A 12,824-nucleotide genomic window follows, 5' to 3' on the forward strand; every position below is an offset into this window, starting at 1 on the left:
TAAAAACAACAACAACCGCGTACGCAAATGGCGGCGGCTATGGCTGCCGCCATTTGCGTTCCTTCTTTTTGGCCGTCTTAATCTATGTAAATATTTATGTAGACTATTATGGCGAAAATAAAGGGGAACGCAAATAGCGTAGCGGGCGCTATTTGCGTCCCTTTTTCATTCACCGTTTTAGCCTACGTAAATCTTTACTTAGGCTAAAACGGTGAATCAAAAGGGGACGGAAATAGCGCCCGCTACGCTATTTGCGTTCCCATTTATTTTTGCTGTCATAGTCTACGTAAATATTTATGTAGATTAAGAGGGTAAAAAGAAGGAACGCAAATGGCAGCGGCCGTAGCCGCTGCCATTTGCGTACGCGTTTTTTTTTTTTAAACCCACCCAACCATGATAGGCTACGTAAAGATTTACTTAGCCTATGACCTCTTTTTTTTTCTTTTTTTTTAAACCTAGCCATGATAGGCTACGTAAATCTTTACGTAGCCTATCATGTCTTTTTTTTACACAAGCCTGGAAATGGCGGCGGCGGCAGCCGGTTGGAAGACTGGCCGCTGCAGCCGCCACCACCGGAGCCGCCGCCACCCGGAAGATCCGCCCCAGGTGAGTCTCGTCCCGGGGGGGATCCGTGGGGGGGCGGGGAGGTGGCAGGCCGTTCCGCCACGGAGTTCGGGGGGCTGAATGCACTGGCATTCGGCCTCACTGAGATCCGTGGCGGAATTCTCTGACATCCCTATCTGTCACAGAGTTTGCTGGATGGTCTTGAGCCAGACTCTCTTTTGTTCTCTCTCTCTCTCAGCCTAACTTAGTTCACAGGGTTGTTGTGAGGATACAGTGGGAGAGAGGAAAGCCATGCACTCTTCCCCAAATTCCTGGAAGGATGGATAGAATACAAATGTAATACAAAAATGAATGAAAAACGGGGAAGCCCTGCAGCTGAACAATAAAGGTGTGATTCACTTAATATGTCGCTATGTGTTACAGCAGGAACCTCAAGTCCTCTGGGGGTCCCAATCTGGTTCCCCAGATGACCAGGGGGTTCCCAATCCCTCTCCCCCAAACTCCAACTGTTTGATGGTTTCCTGGCTTTTGTGCAGTTTTTTTTTCCTATTCTGAAAAGGGAGAAATGCCTCTCCTAAGGCTTAGCTACTGGCAGGAAGAGATTTAAGCTAAAATATGCTGATATTTTGGTATTTTGGCCCTTGGGCTGTAAGAAGTCCACCCCCACCCCTCTGCATTATGGGGGAAAAAGACGTTTATGGTTGTGCGGAGATGTACCAGAAGTGATGCATTCCTTTGGAAGTTGTCACTGTATCACCAGCTCTTAAGTCTGGAAATCATGAATCATCTCCCTAAAAATAATACAAGCAGCTAAATATCATGAGTTGAAATCAATCAAATTTGCTTGATCTGGCCAATTTTCTTCATCGTGTTCCTTCAACAGGCTGGGCAGCCATCTGTTAGAGATGCTGTGGTTGCATCCTGCATTGAGCAGGGATTAGACTAGATGACCTTCAAGATCATTTCAACTCTAAAAGGCCATGATTCTATGAATGGGTGAAGTGGGCTTATACTGAGTCAGACCCAATGGAGGCTGGTGGCTCTGATGTTAGTGAGGTGGTGAATCTGCTCCGGGTTTTCATCAGAACCAGTTAGAACTCTAAAGGAGCTATCCAAGGTGTGAAGCAAAGCACCTTGCAAAGCACCTTGGATAGCTCCTTTAGAGTTCTGACTGGTTCTGACTGAAACCCAGAGCGGATTCACCTCCCTACTGACATCGGAGCCTCCAGCCTCCACTGCTCAGGCTGTTGGCCCATCCAGTTCAGTGTTGTCTTGTCGGAGCAGCGGCAGCTGTACGAGGCCTCTGGCAGTGGTCTTCCCTAGACCTGATGCCCAAGATCCATTTTATTTTATTTTTGACTGGATTGAATCTGGGACCTTTTTCATGCAAAGCTGCTACAGAGGTACAGCCCCTCCCAACCATTAAAGGCTCATATTGCAATCCCATTTGGGAGACTCTCCATTGACCGGAGCTGGTGAAACGGGTTTTAAGGCACCCGAGGGAGAAGAGCTGAGAAATACTTGGCTTTCCTGGGTAAGGGGATGCATGGCTTTGACTTCGTATAAAGCTGCTCCTTGATCAATGCAAGTTCTGATTGTTATTGTTATTATTGTTATTTCTTAGGGTGCAATCCTATGCATGTTTAGACAGAAAAAAGTCCTACACCTCCCAGCATCCCCCAGCCAGCATGGCTGGCTGGGAGATGCTGGGAGGTATAGGACTTTTTTCTGTCTAAACATGTATAGGATTGTGCCCGTAATCACCTTTCTCTTTAAAAAGACCGAAGGCGACTCACAACAAGATTCTTAAAACGTACAAAACATAAAATATCTACAAACAATTTCCATTAAAAAATCCAAAATATAATAAAACAACTAAAACATCACTACAGACCATGACCAAAACAACGAATGCATAAAAGGCCCATCGTATGCCTTCAAATGCTTGGGAATAGAGGAAAGTCTTGACCTGGTGCTGAAAAGAGAACAATGCTGGTGCCAGGCAGGCCTCACCAGGAACAGTGTTCCCCAGTCAGGGGGCCACCACTGAGAATGCTCTCTGCCTTGATGCCGTCCTCCGAGCCTGCCTTGGAGGAGGCACTCTGAGGAGGGCCTCAAGCATTCATCACAGTGTCCAGGTCAGTTCATACCAGGAGAGGTGCTCTGTCCGGTCTTATGGTCCTGAGCCATATAAACTGCATGTTTAACAAATGAATATAAGAACAGATGCAGTGTTGCACCTATGAAAACCATGCTTTGCAAATAGTGAATCAGTCATGGAAAGACATGGTCCATCCCTTTCCCTCCTTCCCTGCCCAGAGCAAATTCCCCCTCTCCTCCTATTCCTCATCAGCATTAATAACCCTCATTTTTCATTCCATGTGATGCTAACTATGTAACCCCCTCATAAACCACAAACTGAAACTATGGTTTGAAGGGAGTTCTCAAACCTTGTCTGCGTAAACCATGGCTAGCATTACTCTTCATGGAAGGCAAAACTATGCATGGTACCAGCAGTGGAAGGGGAGGGGGAATTTGTTCCAGAGAGGGGAGGCGGAGCATGGATAGCATAGCATGGAGTCTGGTGCCCAATTTTCAAGCCATGGTTTGTAGAGAGCAAGCATTGGGCCTCTGTTGTCTCCCATCACACACCAGATCAGATGCTTTACTAAATAAGGTGATGCTCCGAACACATCCCATAATTTTTAGAGGGCTGATTGATGATCCTCTGGGCTGAGGTTGGGAGGTCTGAAAGCAGTTGCCCTTAGTAAGCACAGAAAACCTACTGCCCTAGTATCCCTGGAAGAATCCGGAGCTGCTGCTGCTGCCTGATCATTTAACAGTGCAAAATCAGTAGAAAGCAACGTCATGGTGTTGCAAAGAGGGAGTTAGCGTGGGCCAAATTCATAACATCTGAGATTCTCCCTTGAATCTGTTGGGCTGTTTTTCATGAGAAGAATTTGGTGTACAGCACACTGAGTCAAGGAACTTGGCAAAGCCACCGTATAACCCAAGAAATCTTAAATGGCTTCGTTTGGTAAAGAATTATGAGTCTTTCTCTTCAGCTGCATGTAGGGATGCTGGAGTGTATTTTTTTTAGTATTTTTCCTACTAAAATAGGCTTGGATTTCTATTAATCTGACCTGTGGAATCTGTTGCGGAGTGGCCCCGTCAGGCCACACGGAGTCTGTGGATTTTTGGATTTTTTTTTAAGCTTTCCCCAAATTTACTCATAGGAAAATATGCACATTTCTGCTGAGGCTGGTAAATACACATGGGGAAAGGTTGAATGGGATGGGGGACAATACACTAAATATTACATACTAAGGTAAATTATGTAAATTGTTGTGAACCCTCTTACGGAACTATTTGCGTATTTTGCTGCATAGCAAAAAAAAAATTGAATCTGTCTGTGAACGGACGACAGAACAAAAGGCACTTGGCAATTCGCGAAATACAGATGGAGCGGGTTTTTCACAATCCATGCATCCCTAGCTGCATGCGACTTTCTTGCTAGCACAAGATTCCATACTTCGGAATTGCTGGGATACCTGAAATCCTAATCACATTTCCAATGTATTTATTTAGAACAGGGGTGCCCTCCAGATGGTTTGGACTACAACTCCCATTATCCCAGACCATTGGACGTGCTGTCTGGGGCTGATGCAAATCGTAATCCAAAACATCTGAAGGTTGCCAGTTTGCCGAACTCTGATTTAGAAAGTTTATAGACCACTCTTCATAGTAGGCATCCCAGCGTGGTTTACAATTCGAAACAACCAATAAAATGGCAAAGAAAAAAAAAGTACATCACTGCATCCCAGCGTAAAACACTGAAAAGTGAAAGAATGATATACACAAAATAAAATTTGCCAGTGTTTGAGAGTATTCAGTATGTAATTAAAAGGCCTGGGAGAATAGATTTATTGCCTGGTGTCTAAATGATAGTAGAGCAGACACTTACAAGGGAGTAAGGCCATTGATCATAGTGGGACACTTCTGAGTAAATGTGCATAGGACTGCATTATATATGCCACCATACACCCTGCTTCAATAATACATTTCTGCTGGAGTTGAGAGGAACAATGTCAGATGGGCATTTCGGCTATCAATACCCATTTACCTGGGAGTAAGCCCCATCAAACTCAATTGAACTTCCTTTTGAATAGATATGTGCAGGATTGTGGTGGGAAGGTGACAAAATAGCATCTCCAAGCTATGTCGGTAAAAATGAATTTTGGAGCAGAGTCTGAAATATCTGGTAATGCTCCAAGCATTCTATCTGCCATGTCAAAAACTACCAAAAAATTAAGACAGAATTTGAGAGTGAGCCAAATTCACCTGCATCCAAAGGTCTTTGCAACCCCAGATCAATGGGATTCATTGAAGCCTGAAAGAAACGTGCTTGTTTGTGGGTTTAGGGTACAATGAGAATGGCTGAGCTGAATAATTGCTACAGGAGTTGTAGACCACAGTGATCCATGCCTCAGTTACCTCTCATTTACATAGGTGACTGACACATGCTCTACGTGAGGCTGCCTTTGAAAAATGTTTGGGAACTTCAGCTAGTGCAAAATGTGGCAGCCGGAATGTTGCCTGGTGTGTGCTTTAGGGACTGGTCTTGAACCAGCTAGACTGCCTGTTTGTTTTGCAAACCTGTCTGATGCTTAGTTCTGTTTTGGATTGTTTTTAGACTCTTAAACTAGTCTCCTTTGTTGTTATTTGACTTTGTCCTTTTTAATTTTTAAACTGGAATGACTGATGTTATTGTTCACTGGTAATGTTTGATCCTTTATTGATATTAGCTGCTTGTATAGAGAGAAAAAGTAAGGTATACATGTTTATATAAATAAATATGTAAACTAAAATGGAAATATGGTTTGCATTTGAACCCACTGCCTGAGGTGAGCTGGTTGTGTGTAGGGGCCGATACTTGGAGAATTGGGCTTTTGTCACACTACCTCCAACTACTCTTAAGAGCTTTTCTAGATGCGGCTTTTATTGTGTGCTCACCATTCCTCGCTCGTGGTGGTTTACTTGTGCTTAGATGATGTCATGACTCTCCAGTTTCGCTTCTGGTTTTTAAGAGCACATTCAGGGTTTTTTTGGAGCGGGGAAAATCTGGTATGTTTTTGGCATCATGAAACAAAGCACAAGTCCCTATCAGCGGAGTTGCTTTATTCTGCTATACCACAGTGCCACCTAGAGGTTATGTAGCAGAAAGTACAGAAAGGCAGGAAAGGAAAATAACTTCATGTAGAGCTTTGTTCTTAATTCTGCAACGAAACCGGAAGCAGAAACAGCATGTTAAACATTCCAGTCTAGAAAAACTCTAAGTTAGGGCTGGCATACTGAGAATCACAATCCCTGTGCAGGGTGAGCTTGCATGGCAGAGTGGTTAAGAGTATGAAGCATGAACATGAGATAGCACAGTTCCCAGCTTGGCCGCCGCATCGCTGGGTGGAGTTAGACACGCTCCTACTCCTCCTTTTCAGCACCCTCCTCCTATTCTGTAGGCCTACCTTACAGAGCTGTTGGAAGGATTAATGAGAAAATAGATATGGAGTAGGGGTGGGCATTTCCCTCCTGCTCACCCCCCCAAATGCCTGGGTTTTTTCAAGTATTCAAATCCAATACTTGAAAAGCCCCTGTACAGCACCTGCCACCACCTCCCCTTCCAATTTCTTGATGGGAAATGAAACACATAATGCCAGTTTCCCACCAGGGGATTCTGGGACTTGTAGTCCCATTCCCTGGCAGGAAAATATAAGAATATAAATAGAGACGCACTTCATCAGACTAAGAGTCCACCTTGCCCAGCATTCTGTTCACACAGTGGCCAGCCAGCTGCCCACAGGAAACCTTCAAATAGGACATGAGTGCAACAGCACCCTCCTGCCCGTGTTCCCCAGCAAGGAGCATTCAGAGGCATACTGTCCCTGATACTGGAGGTAGCATATAGCCATTAGGACTAGTAGCCACTGATAGCCTTGACTGGTGGTCCATGGGTCTAGGGGAACGCTTGCCACAGCTGCCTCAGCCTCCGCCTTTTCCTTTCTCAAGGTATTTAATTTAGTCTTGATGCTGCTTGAAAACCTCAAGCAGGGGTGTTTGCCTGCTCAGTTTCTTGTGACATCCAGTAATGTGAAGCATGTAGCAGAAGCGCTCTCAAAACAGGATTATTATTTGGTAATGCTTGAACTGCAAACAGAGATGCAATGTGCTTGGCCACTGCAAACAGTTGCCTTGTGCGCCCACATGGTTGTGTGAATAGATCCCAGCCTTTCAAGGCAAGTCGCTGGGGAGATGTCTCTTTCGTCGTGTCTCCAATGCCTGTAATTTCCTTTATGCTTGGTCTCAATTTCTGCTGGAGATTTCTGCCTCGAGCCCACATTAGCTTAATTCCCATAGAAAAACATTTGCAGGTCGCTCTGTGGAATCCAGAATCCGTTGGATTATAGCAATCAACTGGTAAGAGATTGTGTGGGAACAGTCCTTGAGAAGTTGTGTGTAGCTTTTTTACCAGGCTTCTGTATAGTGGAATGTCCCTACAGAGGGATGCTTTTTGGACAGATGCCAGATCCTTGGAAAGCTGTGCCTATAAAATCTGACTCATAAAGCCAGAATTTAATAGCACTCCATGTTGTCTGAGCTCTGCTGTCATCAGAATCCATGGGGATGATGTTGGTGGGAGAAGTCAGGCCAAGATGCAATTTTTCTGAAAAGGTTCATCATAAAACCCCTATTTTATAGTGTCTGGCTTAAAGATAAAAATAAAATACTGCTGTTTTAAAAGGACTTTGTAAAAACATTAATTTGTGGCACTTCGTTTAAAGGGTGGGCGACCTTTGGCCCTACAGGTGTTCTCGGACCACAACTACCATCCTCCCTGACAAGTGGCTATACTGCCTGGGGCTCATGGGAGTTGGACTCCAACAACATCTGGAAGGCCACAATTTCCACACCACCACAGAAGAACAATACCTTTATTAGGACTATTGAAAAGGTGATAAAGTAGTGAGCGCATGCCTTGTTTTCAAGCTGAATTGCCACTGTTTTAGCCAAATGTGGTGGTCCGCAAATCACACTGCAAGCTTGGAAGTGTATGGACTTCGACCGCAGATTGCATTCAAGTCCGTGTTCAGTCTGGAAGGTGCAAACTGGGTGAACAAACTGAAATGAGTTTCTCATACATCCCTAGCTAAAATGGATTATTTCTTCTGGTGTTGCTGCCAGTTGCGTTGCCACCACCAACTCTAATTTGTTTACTTGTTGAATTTGTTTGACTTGCTTTATTTTAAAGGAAAAGTGTTTGTCCCCAAAGAAAGACCAATAGAAACCCACACAGAGGAGAAGGTGACTCTGGATCCAGAATTAGAAGAAGCTCTGGCCAGTGCCTCCGATACCGAGCTGTATGATATAGCAGGTTTGTTACTGTCTTAAAACAACAGTTTCTTTTTTCATTTCTATTTAGCTGTTTCAGTCATCTCAACATGGACAGGTCAGGCTCTGGATTATTTTGAGCACCCTAAGCCACGGACCCCATTTTTAAATTTATTATTACATTTATATCCTGCCTTTTTTCCCTCCTGCAAGGAACTGAAGGCAGCTTACATGATCCTCCTCCACTCCATTTTATCCTCACAACAACCCTGTGAGGTAGGTTAGGCTGAGAGTCAGTGGCTGTCCCAAAATCACCCCATGAGCTTCACGACTGAGTGGGGTCTAGAACCCAGATCTTCTGAGTCCTAGTCCAACACTCTAACCACTACACCACACTGGCTCTCTCCCATTGTCATGAAGCCCCCATTCAGCGGGGGCTGGTGGCTCAGATGTCAGTGGGGCAGTGAATCTGTTCTGGGTTTCAGTCAGAACTCTAACGGAGCTATCCAAGGCACTGACATCGGGGCCACGTGCCTCCACTGCCCTCACTGACAGCCTTGTGCTGTCTCCACATCTTTCAAGCTTATAGTTAGTGCAGATTATGGTCACTTCTTCTGACATCCTTAGCTTCTGGTGGGACAATAGTGGTTCACCAGTTTGCTTTGACGTCTCGCTTGTTTGATGTCAGAAGCTCTGCTCATCCCCATGCCCTGCAGCTGGTAGGTGCCCCCAGACACAGAGGAATGTGCTGCAGTTTGTGTAATACACAATACCAGCCACATAACACCAGCCTTAAAGGAATTGCACTGGCTGCAGAAATGCTTCCGATCGGAATTCAAGGTGCTAGTGATGACATTTAAAGCCCCAAGCAGCTTGGGACCTCGATATTTGAGGGAGCATCTCCCCCTATCCAATTGGCCTGCCCAAGGACTGAGATCTGTTGGAGGAGCCCTCCTCTGCATCCCACCAGTGTGAGACATACACTACGGTGGGACATGGGAGAGGGCCTTCTCTGCTGTGGCACCCCAGTTGTGGAATGCCCTCTCCTTCCAGGCCGGATTGACACAGACGCTGGTTTCATTTTGGTGACAAGTTAAAACATGGCTTTTTACCAAAGCCTCTGAGGGCTAATTGGATTCCCTGAGTCTGCACACTGTTTTAAATGTTTTATTGTTTTAGATTTTAGATTGGTTGCTTAGTGCTTTAATATGTTTTTAGCTATTTGCATTATTTATTGTTTTATACTGTTTAAATTGATTTTATCTGTACGCCGCCCTGAGATCGTAATGATACAGGGTGGGATACAAATGTTTTTTAAATAAATAAATAATAACTAAATAATACTCTGACATTACTTGGATCAATACCCTGACAGCACAGGATGCACTAAGGAGGAGTGAGTTTATAACAGTGGTGAAGCGGGCAGGAATTTGACAAATGGCAAAACCTTTCCGCCCACATTCAGTGCTGAGCCAAGCACTACAGTGCTGCGAGGGCAAATTTTGACGTGCAGGTGCGCAGCGTGACAGCCCACTTGGCCATGACCCTGAGGAGAGTCCAAACATCCCTGCAGCTGTGTTGATCTGTATGCAACAAACCCATTCTAGCAGTTTTCATCTCCGCAAGGGGATCTTTTGTCAAGCCGAGGGGTCTTAATTCTCCGTTCAAGAACAAGCTATTCCGAAATACTCCGCATCACAACAAGTATAGCTCATAGCCATACATCATTGCTGGGAAACTCCATTTCCCACCCAGCTATGCAAAGTTTGGAGCGAAGTTCAGAGGGACCAAGGAAGCCTGTGGGGGGTGGCAGGTGATGACACCATCCCTGCTAATGAAAAAAATCCTGCGACCCCTGACTCCGCTACACCACTGAAGCATGGCTTGAAAGGGTCACGCAGGGCATCCCGTCTCACAGTAATCACGATCCTTGCACAGAATCAGTGGTGCTCCTTGTAGGCTGCAATACAAGCTGACTTAGGACTCAGACAGCAGCCCCCGAGGATCAGCCTGGGTCCACCAAGCCCTGTAAAACCCCAGCCTCAGGACTTGATTTTCCATCTGCCCAACATGTCTCACTGGACTGCCTGGCTGAGTCCCTTTCCCCAGTCAGCTGCTTTGGACCTTGACCTCCTGCCTGTCCTGGATTACATTTCTCATGTTTGGCCCATCTGTTCTTTGGTTGCTGCTGATGGAACTGGACCTGCCCTAGGCCATGCTCCTGGCCTTTGGCCCAATCAGACTAAAGCTGGTTCCCCCCTCTGCTCTGGACCCTGAAACCCAACCACATCAGGTCTGCCCTGCCTTAGAAATGCACATCCATAACGTGGGAATCATTTTTGTGCAGGGAAAAGCATGAAACTGATTGTTGTGTGTCGTGATGGCACATTGTCAGGAGTGCCCTGGCGGCCTCTTTTAGTAGACTCCAGTAGCCAACTCAAGACACAGATGAAAGGATTCTTTTCAAAGCTTTAATCCTTTTACAACTTAATGACTCTTTCAGATGCTAATCACCAGCGACTAAAGCAAGGAACAGCAGAGTGGCCTAAGCTTCGAATAGGCAGTTGATCCCCGTTTGAAAGAGAGTCACTTGAAGACCCAGAACTTATGGGCTAGGGAGAGATCCTCCCTCTTTCCCTTGGGTCCATGGGAGGCGGCTGTTGCTTGTGCACCAAACGGGTGCTACGCCTCCTTTCCATGCCCTCCATCGCTCGTCGCTCTCTGCATCTGCGTCGAGCATCTAGCAAGCCTCGTTCCCGCACTCCCTCACTGCTAGGATCACTATTTAACTCAGGAATGCCGGGAGGAGGAATCTCTGCCAGCTGCTGTGCCTGTGAGGGATGAGCTGACTCCCCTCCCACGGATTGCTGTTCCTCCTCAGAATCAGAACTGCTCTGGGGCTCTATGGGCTCAGTTTCCACCCAGACACTTAACTTGGCATACTAACGTGGTCTCCTAGCTGCCAGTTGCAGGCGTGTGACGCATGTCACTCCATGAAATGCTATGCGGATGTGCAAGAGAGAATGGCTTTCACACCTTTTCCTGCGTGGCAGTACCATTCTGTGGAAGAACTGTCTAATGTCCCAAGCAGCTGTTAGAGCACCAGCATTATATTGCGAGGCTCCGTCACAGTTGTACGAACCACTGAGAAACGTTCCTGCTCTTGACTCTAAAGAGAGCTCCATTCATGCAGGGATGCAGAATTGTATGTGGGTGGATGGGTGGGGGCTGGATGGCTCTCGTCAGGACATCCACAGCACAGATCATGCCAGTGGGTGTGGGCACGCCCACGATGTCATGGGCCCCGCCCGTTTTAGCCTTTCTCCGTGCTAGGAGAGGCAGAGTTCCATGCCTCTCTTAGCATGGAGAGGGAGACTTGGCCAGTGCTGGGAGAACCAACTGCTCCACCGAGTGCTGACTGAAGCCCTGGCTTCACATTGTGCCTGGTGCCCCATGGGGGCCCCATGCAAAGCAACTCAGCTGGCACTGGGAGGAGCAGCTGGTCCTGCCAGTGCTGGCCGGGTCCCTGGCTTCACATTGCGCCTTTGGGGTGGGAGGGGGGTGCTGTGTGCTTTGCAGAGCAATGCAGCCAGCAGTGGGAAGAGCGGCTGCTCTTCCCATCTCTGGCTAAGTCCCCTGCCACCCACATCCTCGCTGTCAGATTGAAGGGAACACTGGATATTCCTTGAGGGGACAGGGCTTGGAGGCCACCCAGCCCCTTAAAGAAATCCATAGCTCCGCAGGCCAGTTTGGGGAGCCCGGCGGGCCAGATGACACCTGTGGCTTGGGGGATTTGCACCTCAGCACTAATCCATCTGATCACCCGTCTTCAGTGACATGTGTTCAGATGATCAATAAAATAGAAGCATGCAGCTTTAAGGAGAAAGACGAGAGAATTTGTATGGACCATATTACTTTTCAGATATTTCATTGCATTCTACTCTGTTGCTTGTTTTTTTGTTTTGGTGCTTATAGCTGTCCTTGGAGTGCACAACTTGGTCAACAACCCAAAGTTTGATGAGGGAACCACTAGTAAAGATGGCAAAGAAACTGTGAGAAGTAAGTAGATGCATTTCTCTGACAGCACATCCGAGCCAAGCAAGAGAAGACATGGGGCAACTGAAATGAGCAGTGGCAGAGGTGTACGCTCACTTACGTATTCATGTAATGGTACTTATGAAGTGCTTGCATTAAAAGAAATGTCTAAGTGACGTACAAAAATACAGTATATAATCATAGTTAAATACTGTATATTATTAGTGCAAACAGAAGATAATATTTTAAAATCCAGTTGGGTATTTTTTTTTAAATGTAGGACAGCATTAGAAAAATGTTATCTCCCATCTGCAATCCTCAGTGGTGCAGTCCAGAGTACTACGTCAAAGGGGTGTGTGCGCATGTGTCTGTGAGTGATCCTGTGCAAGATTAAATGCATTTCCAGTTGTCTTCCCACATTTATAATGTTAATTCTCGTGGGAGGGAGAGAAATAATGGCAGAAAATCTGCAGTTTTTCTTCCATCCAAGCTGATTTTTTTTAGCCCTCCCAGCTAGAGGCTATTATGCTGCAACCCCCCAACTGCTGATGTTGCTAGTTCGTGTCCCTCTATGATTATTTTTTTTTGCAGAAGTCCACCATTTCAGCTTGGTAGGTCTGCTGAGTTACACTGCTGTCATGAATTTAGCAACTAGGAATTTGCTCAGACAACTTTGTTCCAAAAATAATACTTTTTTCCCCTTTCCTAGTATTTTTATTTATTAGAAGGTCTGGGGGTGGGAAAGAATATATTTCAGGCACTCCTGTAATTTAAGGAATAAGATTAAAAACATAGGAGGCCACAAGAGGCTGCACAGGAGAGGAGAGGAGGCAAGAGTAGGG

General features: G+C 46.0%; 1 protein-coding gene across 3 annotated transcripts in view; it reads left to right on the forward strand.

The window, feature by feature from the left end:
* The window catches only part of TMOD2 (tropomodulin 2), a 71,472-nt gene that overhangs the window by 27,840 nt on the left and 30,808 nt on the right, over positions 1–12,824 (forward strand). For all 3 annotated transcript variants that reach the window (XM_084817088.1, XM_084817089.1, XM_084817090.1), the window contains exons 4-5: positions 7,868–7,990; positions 11,923–12,006. In XM_084817088.1, the coding sequence (XP_084673214.1) occupies positions 7,868–7,990; positions 11,923–12,006 (207 nt within the window). The remainder of the gene's footprint in view (positions 1–7,867; positions 7,991–11,922; positions 12,007–12,824) is intronic.

The sequence above is a fragment of the Heloderma suspectum genome, chromosome 11 (genome assembly GCF_057233095.1).
Source record: "Heloderma suspectum isolate Gila_16-S chromosome 11, 16-S_ref, whole genome shotgun sequence".
In the NCBI taxonomy this organism is placed as follows: Eukaryota; Metazoa; Chordata; class Lepidosauria; order Squamata; family Helodermatidae; genus Heloderma; species Heloderma suspectum.